The sequence below is a fragment of the Chelmon rostratus genome, chromosome 1 (genome assembly GCF_017976325.1).
Source record: "Chelmon rostratus isolate fCheRos1 chromosome 1, fCheRos1.pri, whole genome shotgun sequence".
Taxonomy (NCBI): domain Eukaryota; kingdom Metazoa; phylum Chordata; class Actinopteri; order Chaetodontiformes; family Chaetodontidae; genus Chelmon; species Chelmon rostratus.
In genome coordinates this window covers 23,498,046-23,518,543 of record NC_055658.1, presented here as the reverse complement: position 1 = coordinate 23,518,543, position 20,498 = coordinate 23,498,046, and the positions used below count along the sequence as shown (strand labels likewise).

Genomic DNA, 20,498 nt, shown 5'->3' with positions numbered 1-20,498 from the left:
TTCCTCACAAGAAATGTACCTAAGCTGTTGAGCTGTATGTATACTGAAATAAGAAAAATATGCTGCTATATTGACAGTTGTCTTCCTTTGGATAACCATGACAATATCTATGGCAGAGTGCCAGAGTAACAACAACAATAACAGCATGTACATCTTCAGGTGTGAGTCTCGCAGGACAGGTGACAATGAACTCATGTATATCATTAACAAAGACAATCACTCATATTGTCTGCAGGTCGACATAGCAGAGCAGACACATGCTGCTGATTTATACAAGTCATTTTGGCTTTTTATGCTCACAATTATTTCCCACTATATTAGCAATAACAATTACATAATCGGTCATGAAGCTAACAAAAACAAAGATTAGGAATCCAGACTTGACCAACTGTCTGTCCTGATGAATAACCACCCTACAGTTACGATACGGTGATATATTTTCATTCAGAAGAGAAATTTTAGGTGTTTGTGCTTCTGTGTTTGTCACACTGAAGGTTTGTATGAAGTAGTGTTGATTTCAGGCAGGGATTTGCAGACTTGGCAGTCACGTAATGCTGGTGCTGTCTTCGCTGGATCACAACTGTGATGTAAACTCTAGGCCCAAATCTGCATGAGAGATGTGAAGAATCAAATGGGTTTAAACATAAAACAAGAATTTTTAAGCACAACCGTTTCTGTCTAAAACAGCAAATACAAGCCAGAATATAGGCCTGTTGCATACTTGAATTTAGGGTTCCTAATTTTAACCATAACAAATCTTCTCTTATCTCTTAGACTCCCCTCCTCATCAAGCCCCAGGTAAGTAGTCCTACCTAGCTTTAAAAAAACATAATTATCATATGACCCGAATGTATACACTGGACTAAAAAATGATCACAATTCATACATTACTATAATTAAAAAGCTCAATGTTATTTTCCAAATGCATGTATGAAACCCAGCTGTTGATGTGATTTATGCATGAAAAAGGTTATAAACAAATTACGTAGGGGAACTCCTGCTTACCCGTAAGGTGTTGTCCCAGGAAGCCGAGCAGATCGCTGTACCATCAGGGGATACTCTCAATCTGCTGATGCGGTTCTCGTGACCAAACAGGACGGAGACACGAGTTCCCTTCAGAACATCCCACACATTGATGGTGTAGTCATTATAACCAGCGAAAAGCAGGCGACCTGTTAGGAGGACGTGGGGAATTTGAAATAAGGGGTAGTAGAGACAGATAAAGGATTGGTTGAAATTGTGACACCAGAGATCAAACAGCTCTAACAAGAGATGTATTTGTATTGAAGTGTGTATTGAGGTGAAGTGTCCCGAATCACCACCCCTTCTCATCAGTTCATGCTTTGGATCGGCAAGGGTCACAGAACCAGCTGAATGTGTATTCTTTTTAACTCAAGTCAGCATTTACTGAGCACATCTGGTACAATGATTCAACTGAAAGCTCTTTATAAACTCCTTACCACTCATGGAGAAGTCCACAGTGGAAGCACCAAATATGACACTGTCTTTCTGGTAAACGGCTACCTCACGGTCAGCTCGCAGGTCATAGAAACGGCACTGAGGAATACCAAGAAAACATGGAACAACACAGACACAAACAGGATGCACACGATAATTTGACCCTAGTGATTTAGGTCTGTGAATGGTCTACAGTCGGCACTGTTCAAGTGTATCACATCAGTGTGGTGGGGTTACTCTTTGGCTTGTCAGTACACATTGCTGATGGAACTGAAGGAAAGGGTGGATGTATGTATGAGACAGATGTTATTCTGTTCCAGGCAGTTTACCAGTCTAGGTATGTTTTTAATTTTGTCAAAATCTGAGAAATACCTGTTACCAAAAAGTTAAGAGATCATCCCAACATCAAGAGTAAGACCAGTAAGTGAACTGACTTTCTACACATGCACTGAGGATGTCAATTTAATAAACTTGCACAGGATACAGCAGACACATCACACATGGATGAAGTAGGTTACATGACGTGACTCACTGTGGCATCGTCAGAAGCGGAAGCAAATGCATCTCCACTGGGGAAGTACCTAAACACACATGACGGAGGGGAGAAGTAGATACATACTTTATTGTTGCACCAGTGAACTTTCTATATGAAACTTGATTTTAAATAAGTGAATAATACTGCTGCTTGAATGCATCACAGGGCTGAAACTTGGTCTTGGTCTTTTTAATACATTAGATTAACAAATCTACTTAATGTAAAAAATAACAAAAAACAGCTCAACATCTTAATTTTCCGAAAAATGAAGAGATTCTTTAACCCTGCTTTTATGGCTATTGCACATTCAATAAACAGTCATCCACGAAACGATCAAATGTCAGCATGCCACCAAAAGTGCATCACATTTCAAAAACGAAGGATGAAATAAAGCACAACAATATGGTTTAAGATTTTGTAGAATTTGCCTGCCTGAAGCACTGTAATCCAATACTTTCTCCCAAAGTGCAATTATAATCTTTTTCCACAACAACTGGAAAGTTATTTTAGAGCAGACTAGATGCAGATTCAGTTGAAAACATAATCCAAAGTAGGTGCACTACAGTCTCTTATTCATGAAAGACAAAAAAATTAAAGGGTAGCAAAGTGCTTCAGATGTCCTCTATGATGTTGAGCATGTGCACAGACATGTGTGGGTGAAATGCCTTCTTTCATTACGCATGTTGAGGATTCAGGATGGAATTTAAACAATTAGGTCTCCATTTGTAATTGCAGTAGCAGAAGTAGGAGTACTTTTATTATCACTGCCACTTCCTTTCAGTTTTATATGTCATCTCTGTCAACTCACCTAAAAAGAATAATATCAAAGAGCTGGACTCACTTGACACAGTTGATATCAGACTCATGGTTCTCAAAAGACTGAATGTTCTGTCCAGAGCGCATGTCCCACACATTGGCCTTCTTATCACAGCCCTGATAACACACACGCAAACACACGCACACAAACACACATTAGAGGCATAAACATTGTTGCTGTTTTGTAAAAAGTCCAGTTTCTTCAAATTGTCAGTGTTTCACAAAAGCTCTAAATTCAAAAAGGACCATGAGTTACTGGGTCTTGCCACGACCACATGAATTACAAACAAATACACAGACACACACTATCGCTCTCTCACCCCAGTGACAAAAGTGTTTCCAGTCTCAGACGGGGCGAGGTCCAGGGACAACACATCAGCTGTGTGACCATGGAAACTCTGCAGCAGCTGCCCGCTCTCCACATCCCACAAGGCACATGTGCCGTCACCACTGGAGGTCAGGAGCTAACACACACACACACATATACATACACATGGACGAATGCAACCACACACATGCATACAAGAGCACAGGCACGCCACACATGTTCAACATACATACAAAAAACACAAGGGAAAACAGTCAACAATATGAAAGCATAAAGCTTATTTTCTCTTCAAGTCTTTTTGAGCAAGGGAAAGATATGTACATTTAGTATATTTTGTAACATTTTCCTAATCTGAATGAAGTAAACTTCATACCATTATGGAAGTTGTTGTCTCTTTAAAAACTCAGTAGCATGATTTATAGAGGAAACTGTGGATACTAACCAACAGCTTAGAAATGTGCAAACACTGGCAGCTTTGGTACACCAATGAACCATAAACTGTCGAAACTAGAGAGGAGGAAGTGCCACCACAGAGGGATTTTGGTGGCTAAATTCTGCATTGTGTTGGAAACTCCACAACGGCTGGACAATAGGGTGAAACTAGGCTCAATCAGGTTGGATATAACACTGCTAGTGGTCACAGAAAGACAGACCCTGGATAAAAATGGTGATTTTAAAAAAATGTCTCACATTATTTCAGAGTGACTGTAAACAAACGCACTGTTCATGCTATAAAAATAAACCTGCAGGATCTGATTGACTCTGGAGAACTTAAAGCATGTATTTTGTTACAAATGCTGACACAATTCATATTAAATGCTGCTAGTTTAAGGACTTATTTGTTCTCTACTTTATATATGACTTTGACTACAGGCCTTGCTTTCATTTCTCAATTCTAATATCTACAAATGAGAAATGAAACAGCCAAAAATAAACACGGAATGACTGACGTGATTCAAATAAAATTTCAATGGAAAAGTCTAAGTTCATTGAAATTAAATTTCAGTTCCCGACATGTGATGCTTTTGACCTCAGCAGTGGCTTAAGAGAAACAGAACCGCTTCATCAACATCTCCTTTCTATAGTCTGTTGTAACTATTCTATCATGTGACTACGGTTTAGGACACCGCGATTGTAGCTGTTGCACTCTATACGCACATAATATATCTACAAATGCATTAAAGGGAAGACACCCACTATATACATTTAACAAAAGGTCAGCACCTCCCCACTAACACAGAAAACTCTCACTGTGCATCATGTGTCCACATACAAACAAGCACATAAAATGACAAAATGTCAGCGATTCCTCCGATGAAAACAGATTAAGGGCACTTAGAGACACATGCAGACATCAGACATCCCTGCTGGCTGGTGGATTAGAGAGCTCCTGCTGGATGACCTCAGTCACAAAAACACACCACATCCTGCCTGCACTGAGAGGTAGCTCCAGTTTCAACATGAATGCAATTATCAGGGAGCCACAATTACTGACACACGCACAACCTCACAGATGGGAACCTCGCTGATCTAACAGAGAGCCTTTGCAGTGTGATTTTGCTTACCGCCACCTGCATGTTACCATATATTAAATACTTGCAGGGGTTTCCTTAAATTATCTAGTGATCCCACACACAACTGTCTTTAGTGAAATGCCTCACAGCTTATAACTCACAAGTCAGCTCTGTTGCTCTCAGCTGGACATACACATACACACCAAGATGCGACAACACATGACTGTATGTCATCCTCACTCTCCTGTTAGCAGGCTTTAAGTAATGTGGAACCAGTCTGTCAAAACATGAATAACACAATGTAGTCCAAAGCTTTGTGCTTCTAATGGATGTGTGAGTGTTATAGTGGGCTCATGCGCATGCGTGTGCCTTTGTGTGTGAGATGCAGTTAGAGAGAGATGTGTGACAGATGTGTGTGTGAGAGAGAAAGACAGAACACATGCATGTGCGTGTCTATGCGTTAAATGTTCTGCCCTAAGGTTAGTGTGCTCCACTCTCTCCTAGATAAAAGCCACTCAGTGTCTATTAATATAACCAGGATAGAGGACAATCACCTCCTCCTTTTTTGCCCCCTCCTCAGCCCTACCATCTCCTCTTCCTCCCCACCCTCTGTCATTGTGCAACTCTGCTTTGCTGAGGGCCAGAGTGGAGTAAATTATTAAAGTATCTCAGGCCGTTTCTCTCATGTTCTCCTTTTGAGTTTGTCCCCTATACATCCCTTCCATCCAGTCAGCAAGTTGTAGGCACAGCCAACATAAACAGTCTAGTTGATGCTGACTCATTGACCCTAAATAGATGTTTAGTACATCAATGAATAATAAATCTCAATAACTCAATTATTTTTAAAATGATGATTGACAGCAGGGGATGAAAATATGATATGATATATGGCTCGTTGGTCTAGGGGTATGATTCTCGCTTCGGGTGCGAGAGGTCCCGGGTTCAAATCCCGGACGAGCCCAATTTATCACAATGATAATGCTTGACTCCTGCTAATAATGATTGTGGCTTCATAGAAACACTAGAAAGTTTGAAGAGACTGTAAAGGATTACATTGGCCCATGATGTGGCTTTTTCAAACTGCAACACTACGAATATCAGTCAGCAGCTGCTTCACCTCATGGCAGACCACCAGCTGAACCATGTTCCCTCTTGCATTAATTCCTTTATCTACAAATCATACAAATAGAAACAAAATATACACTGTTTCAAAATCTATTCAGAGTCCATATTTGTTCGGTCCAAGGGGAAAAATTTGGTTAATTTTAATCATTCCTAATAGATTAGAAAAGTTTCACATCTCACCAGGCATGTATGTGGTGCTCACCTGCATGTCAGAGTTGACGAATGTGCATCCTGATACATAGTTGGTGTGCATGGCGACAGACTTCTTTTTTGCAGCCAAGTTCTCATTTTTGTCCAGTGACAGTGGGAACACTGAGCACTTGTTATCCAATCCGCTTTTGAAGGAGATAAAAAAAAATCAGCGGTTAAATTATGAAGTTAGTAGTTATCACTCACTATTTAATATTAAATGCAGGTTTTAGGTTTTGAATACTGCGTCAGTGATCAAGGCTGACAGAGAAATGAGTGACTAAAGCAAATGAATCTTCCTTCCTTCTATTATGTGTCAGATTCATTATATATCAAATAAAACAGATTCGTAGAAGGATCTAATGTAGTGCCACTGACCAATAGAAGTAGCAGTCACCACACATACACATTTAGTACACATTTACACACAATCAAAGGAGCCATTATATACTAAATGAATTGTTATATAGTGTATTAAAAATATAATATATATTTAATATAATATAAAACTACATGATTGTGAGGCAGGAAATTACTGAAAAAGAGCAACCAGGGTCATAAATTACATTAAATTAGACTTGACTACTGTAAGGGAATATTTCTACAATTTGTGTAATTTCTCTTTTATAATAGTAATAACTTTGCAGTAAAAATGTCCAAAATATTATTACTTTACTTGACATTGAAGCTGTCAATTGTTGTTGATTATTGGAAAGAGCATTAAATCTCTGTACTTACCCACAAGCCACAGCACAGCCCGAGGGAGCATAAGCACATGCCATAACCCATGTACATGGCAGGGTCACCCCATGTTCCTGTAACCCACAGACAGCACACACACACACACACACAATATGAGCAATTTGTTATTTGTAAGAAATTACACTGTCTTTAATAAGCATAAACTAACTGCATATACAGCTGCAGTAAACCTGGATGTGGTGAGTATTAGTAGGGATTATGTTCAGTGTGGTTGTCTGCTCCATCAAGAGGCATGATGGTTAAACCCGGCTGAATCCTGGCTGCCATGTAAGTGCACTCAGGCGCACACACACACACACATATAGTCATTACAGGGGACAGATGGATGGATAATCTATGAACGCATATTTTTCATGTGATCGTCTTGTGCCCTCTTTCAAAGAGGAATATGGCAGCAGAGGATGATCCCAACCACCCACCCACTCAACACCAGGACATAAAGGTGAAGAGAAGCTGACCATCTGAGCATGCAAACGAAAAAAAAAACCCAAAACACTTAGCCTTACATAACTGAGTGGAGAAGAGGGTGAGGTTAAATTGGGCAACCAAGCCTCTCACAGTAACAGTCCTATTCATTCAAGATAGTTTTACGTGACTGTTAGTGTATTTCATTCCCTTGGGTGGACATTGAGCACAACCTTTTGATTTATGATGACATTATTGACATAAAAAAGTAGCTCAGTTGACTGAGAGTCCCAGTGCAGTAAGAAACATCCAACAGAGTTCAAAATTCTGTTTTCATCAGAGCCGGAGTTTGTAGAACTTGTTGAATTGCTTTGTTGGATTAGGGATCTAGTGGATCATATTCTAACTGATTTTTTCTTCATGTTCGCTAAATTTTAGCATTTAGTACCTTTTTAGTACCTTTTGACAATCCATATGATTATTTACTTACAGTTAGAGTTAGTTACAAAAAGTTATTGACTTTCAAGTACAAATTTACTGAGGTAAGAATATGTCACCAGCATATGCACAAATCTCTCCTCACTTTGGCTCCTGTTATATACTGTAAGTAAAACCCACAAAGGAATATAATAATAATATAACTCCTCCAAATGGAATTTTGAAAGAGGGATTTTCTGTACCTTTGAGTCTATTATTCATGTCCAAAAAACTCATTTTTTCATTCATTTAAGTTTTTGATATATAGACCCTTAATTCATGGCAATTTATTACTCAAAGAAGTTCACACATTCTCTTATGTACAAAAGCACCACATAGACCCCACCTTATTAAGAGTGAATGCATCCCAGACAATCACTTTTCCATCCTAAATTAGAAAAAAACAGTATTACATAAAATAATAAACAGAGCATCAATTATAGAATTATATAGCATAAAAATGAACATTGTCATATCAAATATACATTTGAATTAATATTAGATAATACTGCACTATATTGATCTTATCATGTTCAAATCTGTATGTGTGCATGTGTATACCTGGGAAGAGCTGACGAGACGACGTTTGTCTTTACACCAGTCCATACACAGCACCTTGTTTGCATGACCCTTCAGCACACGTTTGGTCTTAATGGAGAGAGCGCCCACCACCTCAACCTTCTCTGCCACCTGGTGCACTGAGGTACCAACACACACACACACACACACAAACAAACACACATTTGCAGGCAAATAATATTCAGTGTCAGGTTTTTGAGAAATGTTGACTTCTAGCAATTGTTGAAAAAGAGCTCAGATCCTTTACTTAAGTAAAAGTAGGAATACCTCAACGTATGACAATGTATTTAAAACCTTAAATAAAAGCACAGTTACTATAATATAACTAGTACTATAATACTAGAAATATTATCAGCAAATTATACTTAAATTATCAAAAGTAAAAGAATCTATGAACACGCAGCACAATGGTGCCTGTCTTTGCTATATTTTTCAATAAGATACTGTTGGTGTATTACTACTGATATTTAAACATGTAAGCAGCATATATTGTGTCTAGTAGAGTTGCAACGATTGATTATTCGCCAATAACTAAATTAATTGACAGCTATTTTGATAATTGATTAATCGGTTTGAGTCATAATTCCCTGACTCCAGCTTCTTAAATGTGTATAATTCCAAGTTGCTTTACTCCCCTATTCACCATTTTATCACATTTTATAGACCAAATAACTAATCAATTCATGAGAAAATAGTCAAAAGATTAATTGACAATGAGACTAGCAAGTCAAACTGGGGCTGATTTTAACCACTTTACATAAAATCTGCCAGGTTAATCTTAATTATAATCAATTCATCATATTTTATAACATGCTCACAGATCTTGTATGTAAAGTGTTATTCTGTAAAGTTGCTAACAGCTAGGCTCAATATTAACTGTCAGAAAAATATAGTGGAGTACAAAGCATGATATTTCACTCTGAAACGTGATGAAGTGAATTTAATGGAGATAAGTAGCCGAATGTACTTTAAATTTGAACTCAAGTAGAGTCCTTGAGTAAATGTGTTTACAACTGGGTTTAATGTACATACCACCACTGTCTGAAGACTCACAGAAGCTGTGTACAACTCCATCATCACTATGAGACGCTTAAAAAAGTGATTTAACTTTGTAGGCTACATACTGTAACGTCAGGCTACTTCAATGGCAACTTCACAATGAGCATCACTCAGCTAACTGTCATGAAGTTAACCGTTAGAAGCAAAGCGGTTGTTTAAATGTTGAAAACGAGCTGTCAGGCTTTTAGTCACGTTTTAAGTAAAGAACGAGGCTTTTCAGCAAAAATGCGACTGACTGAAGTAATAGCTGTTTTATTCGTTAGCCTAATTCACTCATGGATACTTACACTCGGTGTCGTTGAGCTTGCCCCGCTCCTCTTCCAGCTTCTTCTTCAGGGTCTCGCTCTCCCTCTTCAGTGTCGTCAGGCTTTCCCCTTTCTGGAGCCCCTGACAAGCCATCTTTGAGAGGCAGCAACCGCAAGAAAACACACGGAACAGAGAAGAGGAAGGAGCGGAAAGGGGGGCGGGAAGACACGGGAGAAACGGGGGAAATTGAGGAGGGGAACGGGGCCGTTAGCGGTCAGTTGCCCTCGAGCGAGACAGTGATGCTGCTGCGCGTGTCACAGTGACAGTGAGCTCGCGCTGTGCTTCAGCCTGTCAGCCTCCACCTCCCTCCATCCCTCCATCCTCCATGTGCATGTTAACAGGCCTGTAGACGCACTGACCCTGGAGCTGTCACGCGCATTCCCGCGGTTCATTTAGTGAAGAAGACTTTCAATTTTTCAACATTAAAAAAAAAAATCCATAACTTTTTCTGACCCTTGAGCTTTTGATAATATACTCTATTTTTTCCACTCCACTAATGTTGTGATAGTGTGTCACCTCAATATTGAGTAACACAGTTATACGAAGTTGTTGTGATTATTATTATTACTTATGAAATATTTGCTCAGTAATTAACCAGTTGCCCTTTTCTGCAAGTTAAAATTTGGAATGATGTACAATCATTAACGCATAATCATATACCCCAAAATAGTTGAACCAAGCATTGAATCAATTCCCTTTCCCACAACAAATTTATTCAACTCATTTCATTTTGATTGGCTTGTTTCTTCAAATAGATAATTCACATTAAGTCTTAAATTACCATTAAACAAAACGTAAAATGCAATGTGACTGAGGATATATTACAAAAGAGTGATGACATGATGAGTTCAATCACAATGACTTTTTTTGTATTATTCTTGCAAAAATGTTGCGGTATTTCCCTTTGTGTGTGTGTGTGTGTGTGTGTGTGTTTCAGATACATTAATATAGCTGCATGTCAAAAGGCGCTGCTAAGTGGTGTGTCCTCAGCTGAACAGATGTTGCACAGTGCAAGTGAGTGATCCTCATCAAGCTAGAGATCCCTTCACATGTAGGCGCTTGGCAGCTGCCTCACACGTTGCTGTTAGCATCATTCATATTCATAGATAAGCATAAGAGGAAGATAGGCCTGTAACTTCAGGGCTACAGGGTTGAAAGAATGTGCAGACCTGAATGCATTTAAACTCTTTTATTTCATTTTAATAATTATCTGTCAATTGTTTTTGATTGGTTGGTGTACAAATTGTACAATTGTACTAAGATTCAAACTGTTAACCAATAAGTAATTTGGTTTGATCTTAAAACTGGCAGCTGTTGTTAGGTCTACACTATGTCCCCTCAAATGAAATATTCTAAAAAAAAGTTCAGATACTGCAACCGCTGCCACAGTTTGCACTGAGATGATGTAGCAGCCGCCTCGTGACGAGAAAACCGAAAACAACACGTACCATTTCCACACAGAAGGAGCAGTAGTTGATGGGGTCATTCTTAATGTAGATGTTCATAAGAGGACTGGCATTCCCACAGCTTTCACAGGGGCCAAAAGTGACCGCCACGAATGTCTGGTCGCACATGGCTGCAGATGATCACCAACACACCCTGTGGAAAACACACACACACACACACACACACACACACGTACACACACACTGATTCAATCAGCAAGGCTACAGGTCGGAGGTGTTTTGTTTTATTGGTGTCTGGACTGAGTTTTGACCACTTGGTGTGTGTGTGTGTGTGTGTGTGTGTGTGTGTGTGTGTGTGTGTGTGTGTGTGTGTGTGTTTGTGTGGCCTAGGAGATAAGTAGTTGGTAATCTACTCCAGCCTGATCCTTCTCTGAGCTCCACAGGAGCGGAGTGCAGTACAGCTATTCTGGGAACTGGGAGCACAGTACTGTAACCGACATGATAAACACTTTGCAAAATCAAATGACAGCTTATTATGACCTTTCACTTTACAAATCTGCATTTCATCACTACTGTACATGAACTACACTATGTGAAGTAACTTGTTTTCTAATTGCATTTATTTCCAATATTCACACATAAATATTGTATACCTTGTAAGAGCAAATAATACCGTAACAGGCTACTGACATGTGTTGTTTCCTTCACTTTGTACAGCTGCTAAAAATGTCAACTATCAGAAAACTACAGCCTAATTAAGACACTGAAGTTCATTATCATCATTCTCACATTCATTATCAACATAATATGATACAATTACATGATAATATATGAAGATTATTAGAAAATACCTGAGCAGAAACTGGAAAGAGTCTATCTCCATCTGTCCTTTCCTAAATCTGATGGTTTTATCACAAGTTACAACCTGAAGTCTCTCTACTGACATTTACACAACGGATTCCACAACTCGAACCCACGTGTGAACACAAAACACACCAGCATCAGTTTGCAAAATATGATTTCCACAAATAGCAGCCAGACACACCGACGATAAAATCTTACCTCACAAGAGAATCTTCCAGGCTCTGTCGAGCAGGTATTCGTCTCTGGAGAACGGAGATGAGTTTTTCCAGTGAAGAGGATTGTCAGCGAGGGACAGAGAGGGAACAGTAAGCTTCTTAGTTGTTTAAGCTGTGACTCTGCTTTCACCTCCATGCTTCGTATGTCACTGCAGAATTACCTGCAAGGCCCTTAAAGTTACATTTAGTCTTATCCACTCCATATTGCTGACTTAATATTTAAAAGTCCTCAGGATTACCTGAAACTGCATGATGTAATATTACTGTGCATTACATCTCTCCTTGTTGTGATATAAACGGAAAAGATTACGGAGTGAAGGCAGCATTTTACCAGTGTTATAAAACAACCTTTTTGTACAATGTTGCATGAACATGTTGTAATCAGATTTCTGCAGTCCCATTGAATGTAATCTATGACATCTATCTCCGATTACCTGCAGTCTTCAGGTCTTGAGCTGTCACTGAATTAGCAGAAATTACAATTTCGCCTTTGATAGTTTTAGAAAATCAACACGCAGATTTTCCATTCAATTTATTCCATGGTTTCGTTTTCACTGGTTGAGGTAAAAGATTGAAGATAATTTCTGTGCACACAAAAGGCTTATTTCTCTTTGCTAAAATCACAAAGTGGAGCACAAGTGCACAAGATGTGTCCAAAATCCGCCACAAGAGTTCACATCTGTCTTTCAATGCACTCACAGAAAGTTCTGGCCAGGAAACAAACGGAAGGAGGAGTTTTGCAAACTCATCAGAGCTCATGGTGGTTCCCATAGGAATGAATGGACTTCTGGTTGACTTGCATACATATACAGATCTACGTTGAAACGACATAGAAGATTCTAGTAGTTCTGTACACCCACACCTGTCATGTGGACGGATTAGCCTGGCAAAGTGCTCACTGACACATTTTAACAAATTAATTCTCAAAGTTTGAGCAAGATGAGCCTTTCGTGTGCACAGAAAAAGTCTTGGATCTTCTAATTCTGCTTGAAAAAACTGAAAACTGTGAAAAACAAAAAACGAAGTGTTGTGTTTATATTTTTGTTTGGTGTAAAAAGTGCTTGACAGGATTTTAGAATGAGGAAAAAAGAAAGAATCTCCCACAGACAATCTGACAGTGCTGAATTCTTTTATTTTACTTATATAGATTTGACAATTTATTCCAAGTTTCTTAGTTTCTTAACGGTGAACACATTCACTAAGCACAGCTATCAGAAACTACAAACAGTCCAGTTTGTCAAATGTACACATGGGTCAGAGAGGGAACATTTGGGACTGGCTTCAGCATGTTCACACCAGTACCACAACAGCTGGAGTGATGAGATAACAATTTTTAAAATGGCAACAATGGTCATTTATAATGTCTACGTCATATCGCACAACCAACTTTCTCCTTAGTGTAAAAACGCAGAGGGGAGGAATGACATTTTCTCCTGTTTGAGAGCCCAAGAGAAGCCCAGAGGAACAAGAAGCTGCAGCTTTGCTCAACAATACCATCAATGAATGAATGTGGGGTTTTTTTTCCTCCTCTGAAACTAGGCCAGCCTCCCCAGAGGCAGAGCACTCTCAAGGATAGTCTGACTGAGTCACCTGGGGCTTGCATTAATTACTAATTAACCAGTGATTTTCCTAGCGGTTTTATTAAGGAAGTGAATGTGGTAGAGGAAGCTCAATGGGCCACAGTCCAGTAAAGGTGGTGGGAATCAAACGAAGACAGGCTATTAAATGTGAAATTCTCTTTTTACAGTTCACATCCATCTTTGACCTCCTCAGCAGTATCTAAAAAGTGCATTTGGACTTATGGCTAAGCAGTGCAACCTATCTTTGACACCAACTGTATGACAACGGGACACCTTATCAACATAAAAATGATCACATTTAACAATTTCTATTCAGTTTACAGTGGGAAAAAAAAACAAATACTGACAGAACCAAACAATGCCACAACATTGATTATGTGTGTAAGTCATTCAGATAGCAAATAAATCAGATAAGGCTTTTGTCCACAATGTGCAGTTAAATCATGATACACTTTATTAACAATTTTTAACATTCATATGGTTACTTAATTCCTTCAGTGACCGTCTTTCTTCACAACCTGCAGATATGTACTCTTTACACAGACCATACTTTAAACTATCTATTTATCCAAAATATATAACTAAAGGCAGATTGATAACATGTGGTCCCCATGAGAGCATATGGATATCAAAGTCTTTTCAAATACAAGTGCAACACAAAACATCACATACTCAATTTACTCCACTTTTCATCTGTAGCTCGTTCCTGTCAGAGTGAGAGTGGTCTGCTTAATGTGGTGCTTAATGAGACACTTCACCTCAGTAGAATACTTTTCTTTTTCAGCATGTACTGCATCTTCACCGGTTTACTCATATTTCCCCGGCTCTCAGTCATGCAAAAATATTTTGATTTGCGCTTCCTTGGTTGGTCAGCATCATTTTTAGATTTGATCTCTGATCCCATTAATGCTTCCCCTGATGGTCTGGGCACAGAAGATCTGGTCCCAATATTGAGTTGCAATTGCACTAATATTCTCTACTTAGTTGCCCACTCTACTCAGCCCTGGTTTAACTCCAGGAATGCAGGAATGCAGGAGAGCAGAGCATAAATACAAAAAAGATAAAAGTTTCATTTAAAACAATAAATACAGTCCTCAACCCTGCAGTCACAATTCATCCTGAAGCAACACCAGATACCTGTGAGATTTTCTAAAATTCATTATTAGCTAAATGTACACCGTAACTTCTCAGGTCTCACTGCCCTCCTACGATCCTGCAGAGTTCAGGTCAATCCCCTCTGTCCTCACCAGCTTTCTTCATTCTGATGAAACTTTGATCTGCCTGATCCTAATAATCACCAACCAATCTCAAAGCTCTGCATATCCAAACATCTTGACAAAATAGTTTTCTCTCGACTCATTTCCTTCTTGGACAAATTTAGCACATTGAACATGTCAGTCATGTTTTAGGACACACCATAGCACAGAGTCTGCTGTCCTCAGGGTGACAAATGATTTGATCTTGTCTTCAGATTCAGATAATTGAGCTATGTTAATTAATTTAGATCTCTTGGCTTCCTTCGACAATGTTGATAATTCCACCCTCCTGCACCTTCTTCAACATGTAACTTCTAAGATGTACCATGACCTGGATGAATGAGAATCTCCACAGACATACTTCAACATGTTGCATTCAGGGACAGGCCTGTCAGTGGTTAGCCTCCTACCTCCAAGAATGATCAGCCTCTGTAAGAACTGATAACATGTCCTTTCCTTGTGCATCCATTTCTTGTGGAGTACCACAAGACTCCATGTTAGGCCCCATTCTGTTTTCTCAATGTATTCTTCCTTAGGGGTATATTTTTTACAAAATATAACTTCTCCTACAATTGTTAGGACGACGACACCCAACTGTACCTCCTGCTGAAACCTTGCGATCCATACAGTGTTAACTCCGTTTAAAATTGGACTGAGGATGTAAAATCCTGGATGGCAAAAAGCTTCCCTCAGCTAAACCAGAATAAAATTGAGGTCCTAGCACCCGGCCCAGCAGACAATTTGCAACCAATCTTAATTAACATTTGAGAAACAAATCAACTCTGTTGTCAGCACTAGCTCCTACCATCCTAGAGCACTTGCTAAATTTAAATCATTCTGTCTGTTGAAGATTTGGAGACTTTTATTTCCTCTCGCTTCGACTACTGCAGGTTTCTCTATGCAGGAATCAGTCAGTCGACATCATCTCTGCTGCAGTTGGCTCAAAATGCAGCAGCGAGACTCCTCACTGGTACCAGGAGGAGACACCATATCTCTCCTGTGTTAGCCTTTCCTCGCTGGTTACCAGTGAAGTACAAAATTAATTTTAAGACTCGTTTATTTGCTTTTAACGCACTGCATGGACTTGTGCCAGGTTCCATCTCAAAACTACTCAGCCCCCTCAGGTCTGGTGACCAATTACTGCTCTCCATTCCCTGCACCCAGTTAAAAACCAAAGGTGGACGATCTTCCCCCTCCACTGATAAGCTCACAACCCATCCTAAGACGCATCTCTTTTCTTTAGCCTCTAAATTATCATCATTAAGACATGACACTCTGGCTTTTGTTTGTATTTTGTCACTTGTGTATCACTACTTGTGTGATACTTGATGAGATACTATATGCTTTTATTAATTTACTTATAGTCTCTTATCTATGTCTATGTGTTTAATTGATCATTCCTGTGTTTTTATTCTTGTTTGGCTTAATTAAACATTAAATCAAAAAGTCTAGTTTCAGTGACCATTCACAATCTTATATGCAAGCACCTTAAAAAAAAGAAAATATTCTATCAAAGTGAAATATCTTTTTAAAAGGGTAAGGTCATGAGACAAAAATAAGGTTCACATGAGGGCACGAGGGAAACTTGGTTAATTTTTAATAATAATGGCACAGCAGGAAGTAAATGAGCAAATGGCTAAACAGGAAGCAGCGAGGACAATGTGAATGCAGACAGACGAGGACTTTTTGGCCCTGTTTACACCTGGCATTAACATGATTTTTGGGCAATCCGATGACAAGTGGGCAGCTCTGAGTACGTCAGTTCACACCTGGCTTTAGATTGCATCTCCACATGCGTCTTAAAGGACCTCTTGTGACTGGATCTCACTTCCCCCGGCTCTATATCCAATAAATACATAAATCATTTCCATTTACTCTTCGGCCCAAATGATAATCAGACAGCGTGTTTTGTGTGTGCTCCATCCATGAGAATCCATCTTGCCTGTTGTTGTGGCTTCTTCTTCTCGTCTCGCACTTTAATGTGATGCCGTTGATCTGGTCCTGTGGCTTCTCTAAGAGGCAGGCGTTTATACAAGCGGTGGACAGGTGGTGACGTTTTACAGCCAGATTTAAACCAGCGGCGGCGACTGCGGATGTTTGGGTGCATTTGTGCGTTTAGTAAGAGAGAAGGTGCACGTGGGTGTAGGCGTGCATGTGTACGTTCAGAGGATGGAAGTATTGTACAGATGCATGATGACAGTTCAGCATGTGTTTGTGTGTGTAATTTTGCTTGTATGCGTGTTCAGACCAGGGATTTCATAAGAGAACTGGATACCGTGTTTGAAACTGGCAGCTCTCTAAACGCGGGTGAGGAACCCCAAGTTGAGTGAGCTGGGAATCTGGATGGTTTCTAGGGCGAGGGAGGACGGGCTGAACGGGAAAGTGACGGGATAAATCATCTTCGTGTCCATCAACAACTGGGGACTCTCACAACGGTCTCGCAAGCGAGTCTGAAAGGAAGCAGAGCAGAGCAAACAAGATGGCAACAGTTACGATGCAGTTAAATCACCTAAAAAAAAAAAAGTTTCACTTTTGTTGTTTGTTTTTTTATTTTTTTGCACGAGCCAGGCAGCAAGAGTTCTTTATGACTTTCATTTAAGTTACAATGTGCAGAGGGATAAGTTTCTGTTTGTAAAGAAAACAAAGTGAAATTGGTACAGTCAGTCACATGTTGCATTCAGGCTCTCACTCTGAGTGCCTGGGTTGCACTTGTGGGGATGAGTGTGTGTTTGGGAATACGCTTTAAAAGTAATTAGTCACACACATAATGACTTAGACTTTGACCGCGTGTATACAGATACTTTGCAGAAATTTCACATGCAAACAGCGTTTTTAGTCACTAAAATAGAGATTTTTTTAAAACACTTATTCTTGTGTACATGTAAAACAGTGTGTTGGGAAACAACATCGTCAACTCAATTTGCACATGCCCATCGTTGCTTTGTGCGATGTGCATGTGTCTGAAACAATGACTATGGTTAGTTTGGTTTGCGCTGCTATGCTAAGGTGTTGAATAACTGCACATGAATCAATGATTAGCTACTCTTGCTTGTGTTTTTAGGTTAAGTTATCATTGCACGATAATGCCGTTGCATAGCAGATTGCTTTAAAATGTGCACTGCTTCATAACTAAGGTAACTTTGTAAAATGCATGGAAAGCCTGGAAAGTTAAACATACACTCAAAAATATAAAACAATGCGATCCGTTGTTGTGTTTTCCAGGAGCATTCATGTCCTTAATGTTTATACTGCAGGTATATAAAACAGTATGTCCAGGAAACAGTGTTGTATTAATATATCTGGAGGAAATTACCTGTATGGTTCGTATGAAAGCAACCGACACTCTCTCCTCAAACTCGTTGACTGGAGTGTAGAGGTTCAGGACCTTCACGATCTGAGAGAGACATAATACAGGACGGTTATTTCACCAAAACAAGCTCTTTACCTGTAGATTTTAAGCAGACTGAGGCTGAGAATAAATGATTCAAAAAGCTGGTCTGGCATATTTGAATGTGGTGTAGTGAACGACAGGACGGGTTACCTGAGCAGTGGTGAGGGCCTGGCACATGGAGCAGATGGCCTCAGCGTCCTCGTCAGTCTTTTTCTTCACCTGCAGCAGCTGAGCGGCCTGGATCAGAGGCTCCAGAGTCTCCTTGGCTCCACATGTCATCAAACCTTTGTCTCTGAGCCACTCCTCCTGCTGGCTCACATTGTACCTGCACGCACACACAGATCATAAGTTAATTAAAAATATGTGTTAATTAAAATACATTCAGCAAACCAGGCACACTCTGGAGCTCCCACCTGATCTGCATGCCTTTGCTCCAGGAGCACATGTCCTTGCGCAGCAGCAGGTTGTTGAGGGTGACGGCTCCGATGATGTAGAACTGCTGTTTCACCACCTGCTTGATGAGCTCGGGGTCGGTGCCGTGCTGGCACATGGTGGAGTGGAAGGCGCTGAGCTGCCGCAGGATAGAGTCCAGGGTGTAGGTGCCCTCGTCGGCGATGCTAGACGTCCGCTTGCGGAGACCTGTGGGCTTCACCCCCGAAACGCCCTGGATGGTCTCGTGTTCCAGCATGCCAGAGACTGCAGGGAACACACACAGTTAGTAAGTACTTGTACGTAAGCAAATACACGGCTACCCACAGAGAACAGCATGCCGTATTATTATTGCTGTCAGTACGACACTAGCTAGTATGAGCACACACACTGCACCCAGACATGTAGGCGCACACACCTATCATGGGCTGGAGGATGTTCTCCATGCATTTGATCAGCTGCTGGTAGATCTGGATGGCCAAGTCACTGATCACCTGTCTGTACTCTGCCAGGTCGAAGTTGGACAGACAGTGTTCATTCTGCCTCTGTGTGTTGTGCTTCATGAAGGCCTGAGACACAGAAAGGAGATACAGGTTAGAAAATGCAAAGAGGGGAGGAAATGTTTCGTCAATCTTAAGCCCAGACAATTCTATTAAGACACTATTACACCTCAATCTATGATGTTTATTTAAAATTGTGTTTATTGGAATTTTGCAGTATATAAATCACAGAATCAACATATGAGACAGTGGCTTGTTTGCAACCCAAAAACAATGACAATGACAACACTGACTTGGAGTATAATGAACACTATTCATGAATGTGTATGTATCCGAGTGAGGCAGTTTCTATGTGTGAGTGTCAGTCTCACCTCGTCTCCACTGTACTGTTTCAGACAGTGTAAGAAGCGGCAGGTGTTCGCCAGCCAAAAGGAAACCGTCTCAAAGTCGTCTCCTCGTTTCTGACGAGAAGAAGAAGAACAAACTGGAGTCAGCTGTGATAGTCATACTGTGACTCTATCAGACCCTCGTCAATTCAAACATCCAATGACTAAGAAACAACAATTAAAGGGTTACCAAGGACATGTAGTGACCAACATGTGTTCATTCAAAGGTCGCCCCAAACTCTTAATATCCTGTATTTTACATGAGAATCATACACACACACACACACACACACACACACACACACAAACAGAGTATACATACCTTCAGGATCTTCTTAATACTGTTGATGGTTGAGGTGAGTAGAGTGCGGACCTTCTGGTCATCGTTGACATAGTCTGCGTGTCTCAGACACATGAACAGGATGTAGGCCGGCAGACCTGGGATCAGATTCACGGCTACACCGCGAGGCTTCAGCTCTGGAGAGACAAGAGGAGGAACGGGCTCAGTGATGGACTGAGGACAAACATGCAGCCAGTCAAAGCCTCGCTTTCTACAGATGGTTGATGAATTCAGAGTTCAGAATGGTTGCGACCAGCTCCAGCGGCTGCAGTTGTGCCCGGTGGAATTTAGGGGTGAGTGGTTTGCCATTCTGCAACCATAGAAGACCTAAAAGGTCCTTAAGTAACCTTTTTATAGATGTTTGAGGATCCACTAAGGGTTTCCCACCAGTCTGTTGTGAGTTCTTACCCAGGATGAGGTTCTTGACCAGTTTGAGCTCATCCTCCTTCTTGTACTCCAGCATCCCCTGGAAATCTTTCTCCCTGCGGGGAATGTTGACAGGGTGGATCGGCTCGTCCACCATCTGTCCTGGAGACGTCTGTCCCTCCGTTTGACCAGCTGGGAGAAAAACCAGATCA

The 20,498-nt window shown here is 40.3% G+C and overlaps 2 protein-coding genes and 1 non-coding gene across 4 annotated transcripts in view; 1 reads left to right on the top strand and 2 right to left on the bottom strand.

Annotated features, from left to right (window-relative positions):
* Positions 1 to 12,083, bottom strand: gnb5b (guanine nucleotide binding protein (G protein), beta 5b). 2 transcript variants are annotated; one of them, XM_041934478.1, is made up of 13 exons: positions 12,022 to 12,083; positions 11,002 to 11,152; positions 9,535 to 9,646; positions 8,171 to 8,307; positions 7,956 to 7,997; positions 6,704 to 6,780; positions 5,979 to 6,111; positions 3,130 to 3,273; positions 2,835 to 2,926; positions 1,991 to 2,039; positions 1,461 to 1,557; positions 1,006 to 1,172; positions 1 to 606 (listed from the first exon to the last, which is right to left on the bottom strand). In XM_041934478.1, exons 2-13 carry the CDS (start codon positions 11,125 to 11,127, stop codon positions 595 to 597), a joined length of 1,188 nt encoding a protein of 395 aa, XP_041790412.1. In that variant the 5' UTR covers positions 11,128 to 11,152; positions 12,022 to 12,083; the 3' UTR covers positions 1 to 594. The 2 variants fall into 2 exon arrangements, with proteins under 2 accessions (XP_041790412.1, XP_041790421.1); XM_041934487.1 differs by lacking the exon at positions 12,022 to 12,083 and adding an exon at positions 11,811 to 11,896.
* trnap-cgg lies at positions 5,541 to 5,612 on the top strand. Its single transcript has one exon. It is a non-coding gene; the product is annotated as a tRNA-Pro (tRNA).
* A 1,120-nt stretch (positions 12,084 to 13,203) lies between the features above and the next one.
* The window catches only part of myo5aa (myosin VAa), a 51,556-nt gene continuing 44,261 nt past the window's right edge, over positions 13,204 to 20,498 (bottom strand). Inside the window, exons 33-40 of the mRNA XM_041957869.1 lie at positions 20,329 to 20,478; positions 19,903 to 20,057; positions 19,566 to 19,655; positions 19,113 to 19,263; positions 18,679 to 18,961; positions 18,416 to 18,590; positions 18,188 to 18,268; positions 13,204 to 17,324 (exon numbers count right to left, since the gene is read on the bottom strand). Coding sequence (XP_041813803.1) covers positions 17,172 to 17,324; positions 18,188 to 18,268; positions 18,416 to 18,590; positions 18,679 to 18,961; positions 19,113 to 19,263; positions 19,566 to 19,655; positions 19,903 to 20,057; positions 20,329 to 20,478 — 1,238 coding nt within the window. The 3' untranslated portion in view covers positions 13,204 to 17,171. The remainder of the gene's footprint in view (positions 17,325 to 18,187; positions 18,269 to 18,415; positions 18,591 to 18,678; positions 18,962 to 19,112; positions 19,264 to 19,565; positions 19,656 to 19,902; positions 20,058 to 20,328; positions 20,479 to 20,498) is intronic.

Coding starts and splice junctions, on each gene's coding strand:
- gnb5b (XM_041934478.1), bottom strand. CDS start 11,127: ATGTGCGACCAGACATTCGTGGCGGTCACTTTTGGCCCCTGTGAAAGC. Junction 9,647..11,001: donor GCTCCTTCTGTGTGGAAATG/GTACGTGTTGTT, acceptor TGCCTCTCAAAG/ATGGCTTGTCAGGGGCTCCA. Junction 6,781..7,955: donor ATGCATTCACTCTTAATAAG/GTGGGGTCTATG, acceptor TGTGGGTTACAG/GAACATGGGGTGACCCTGCC.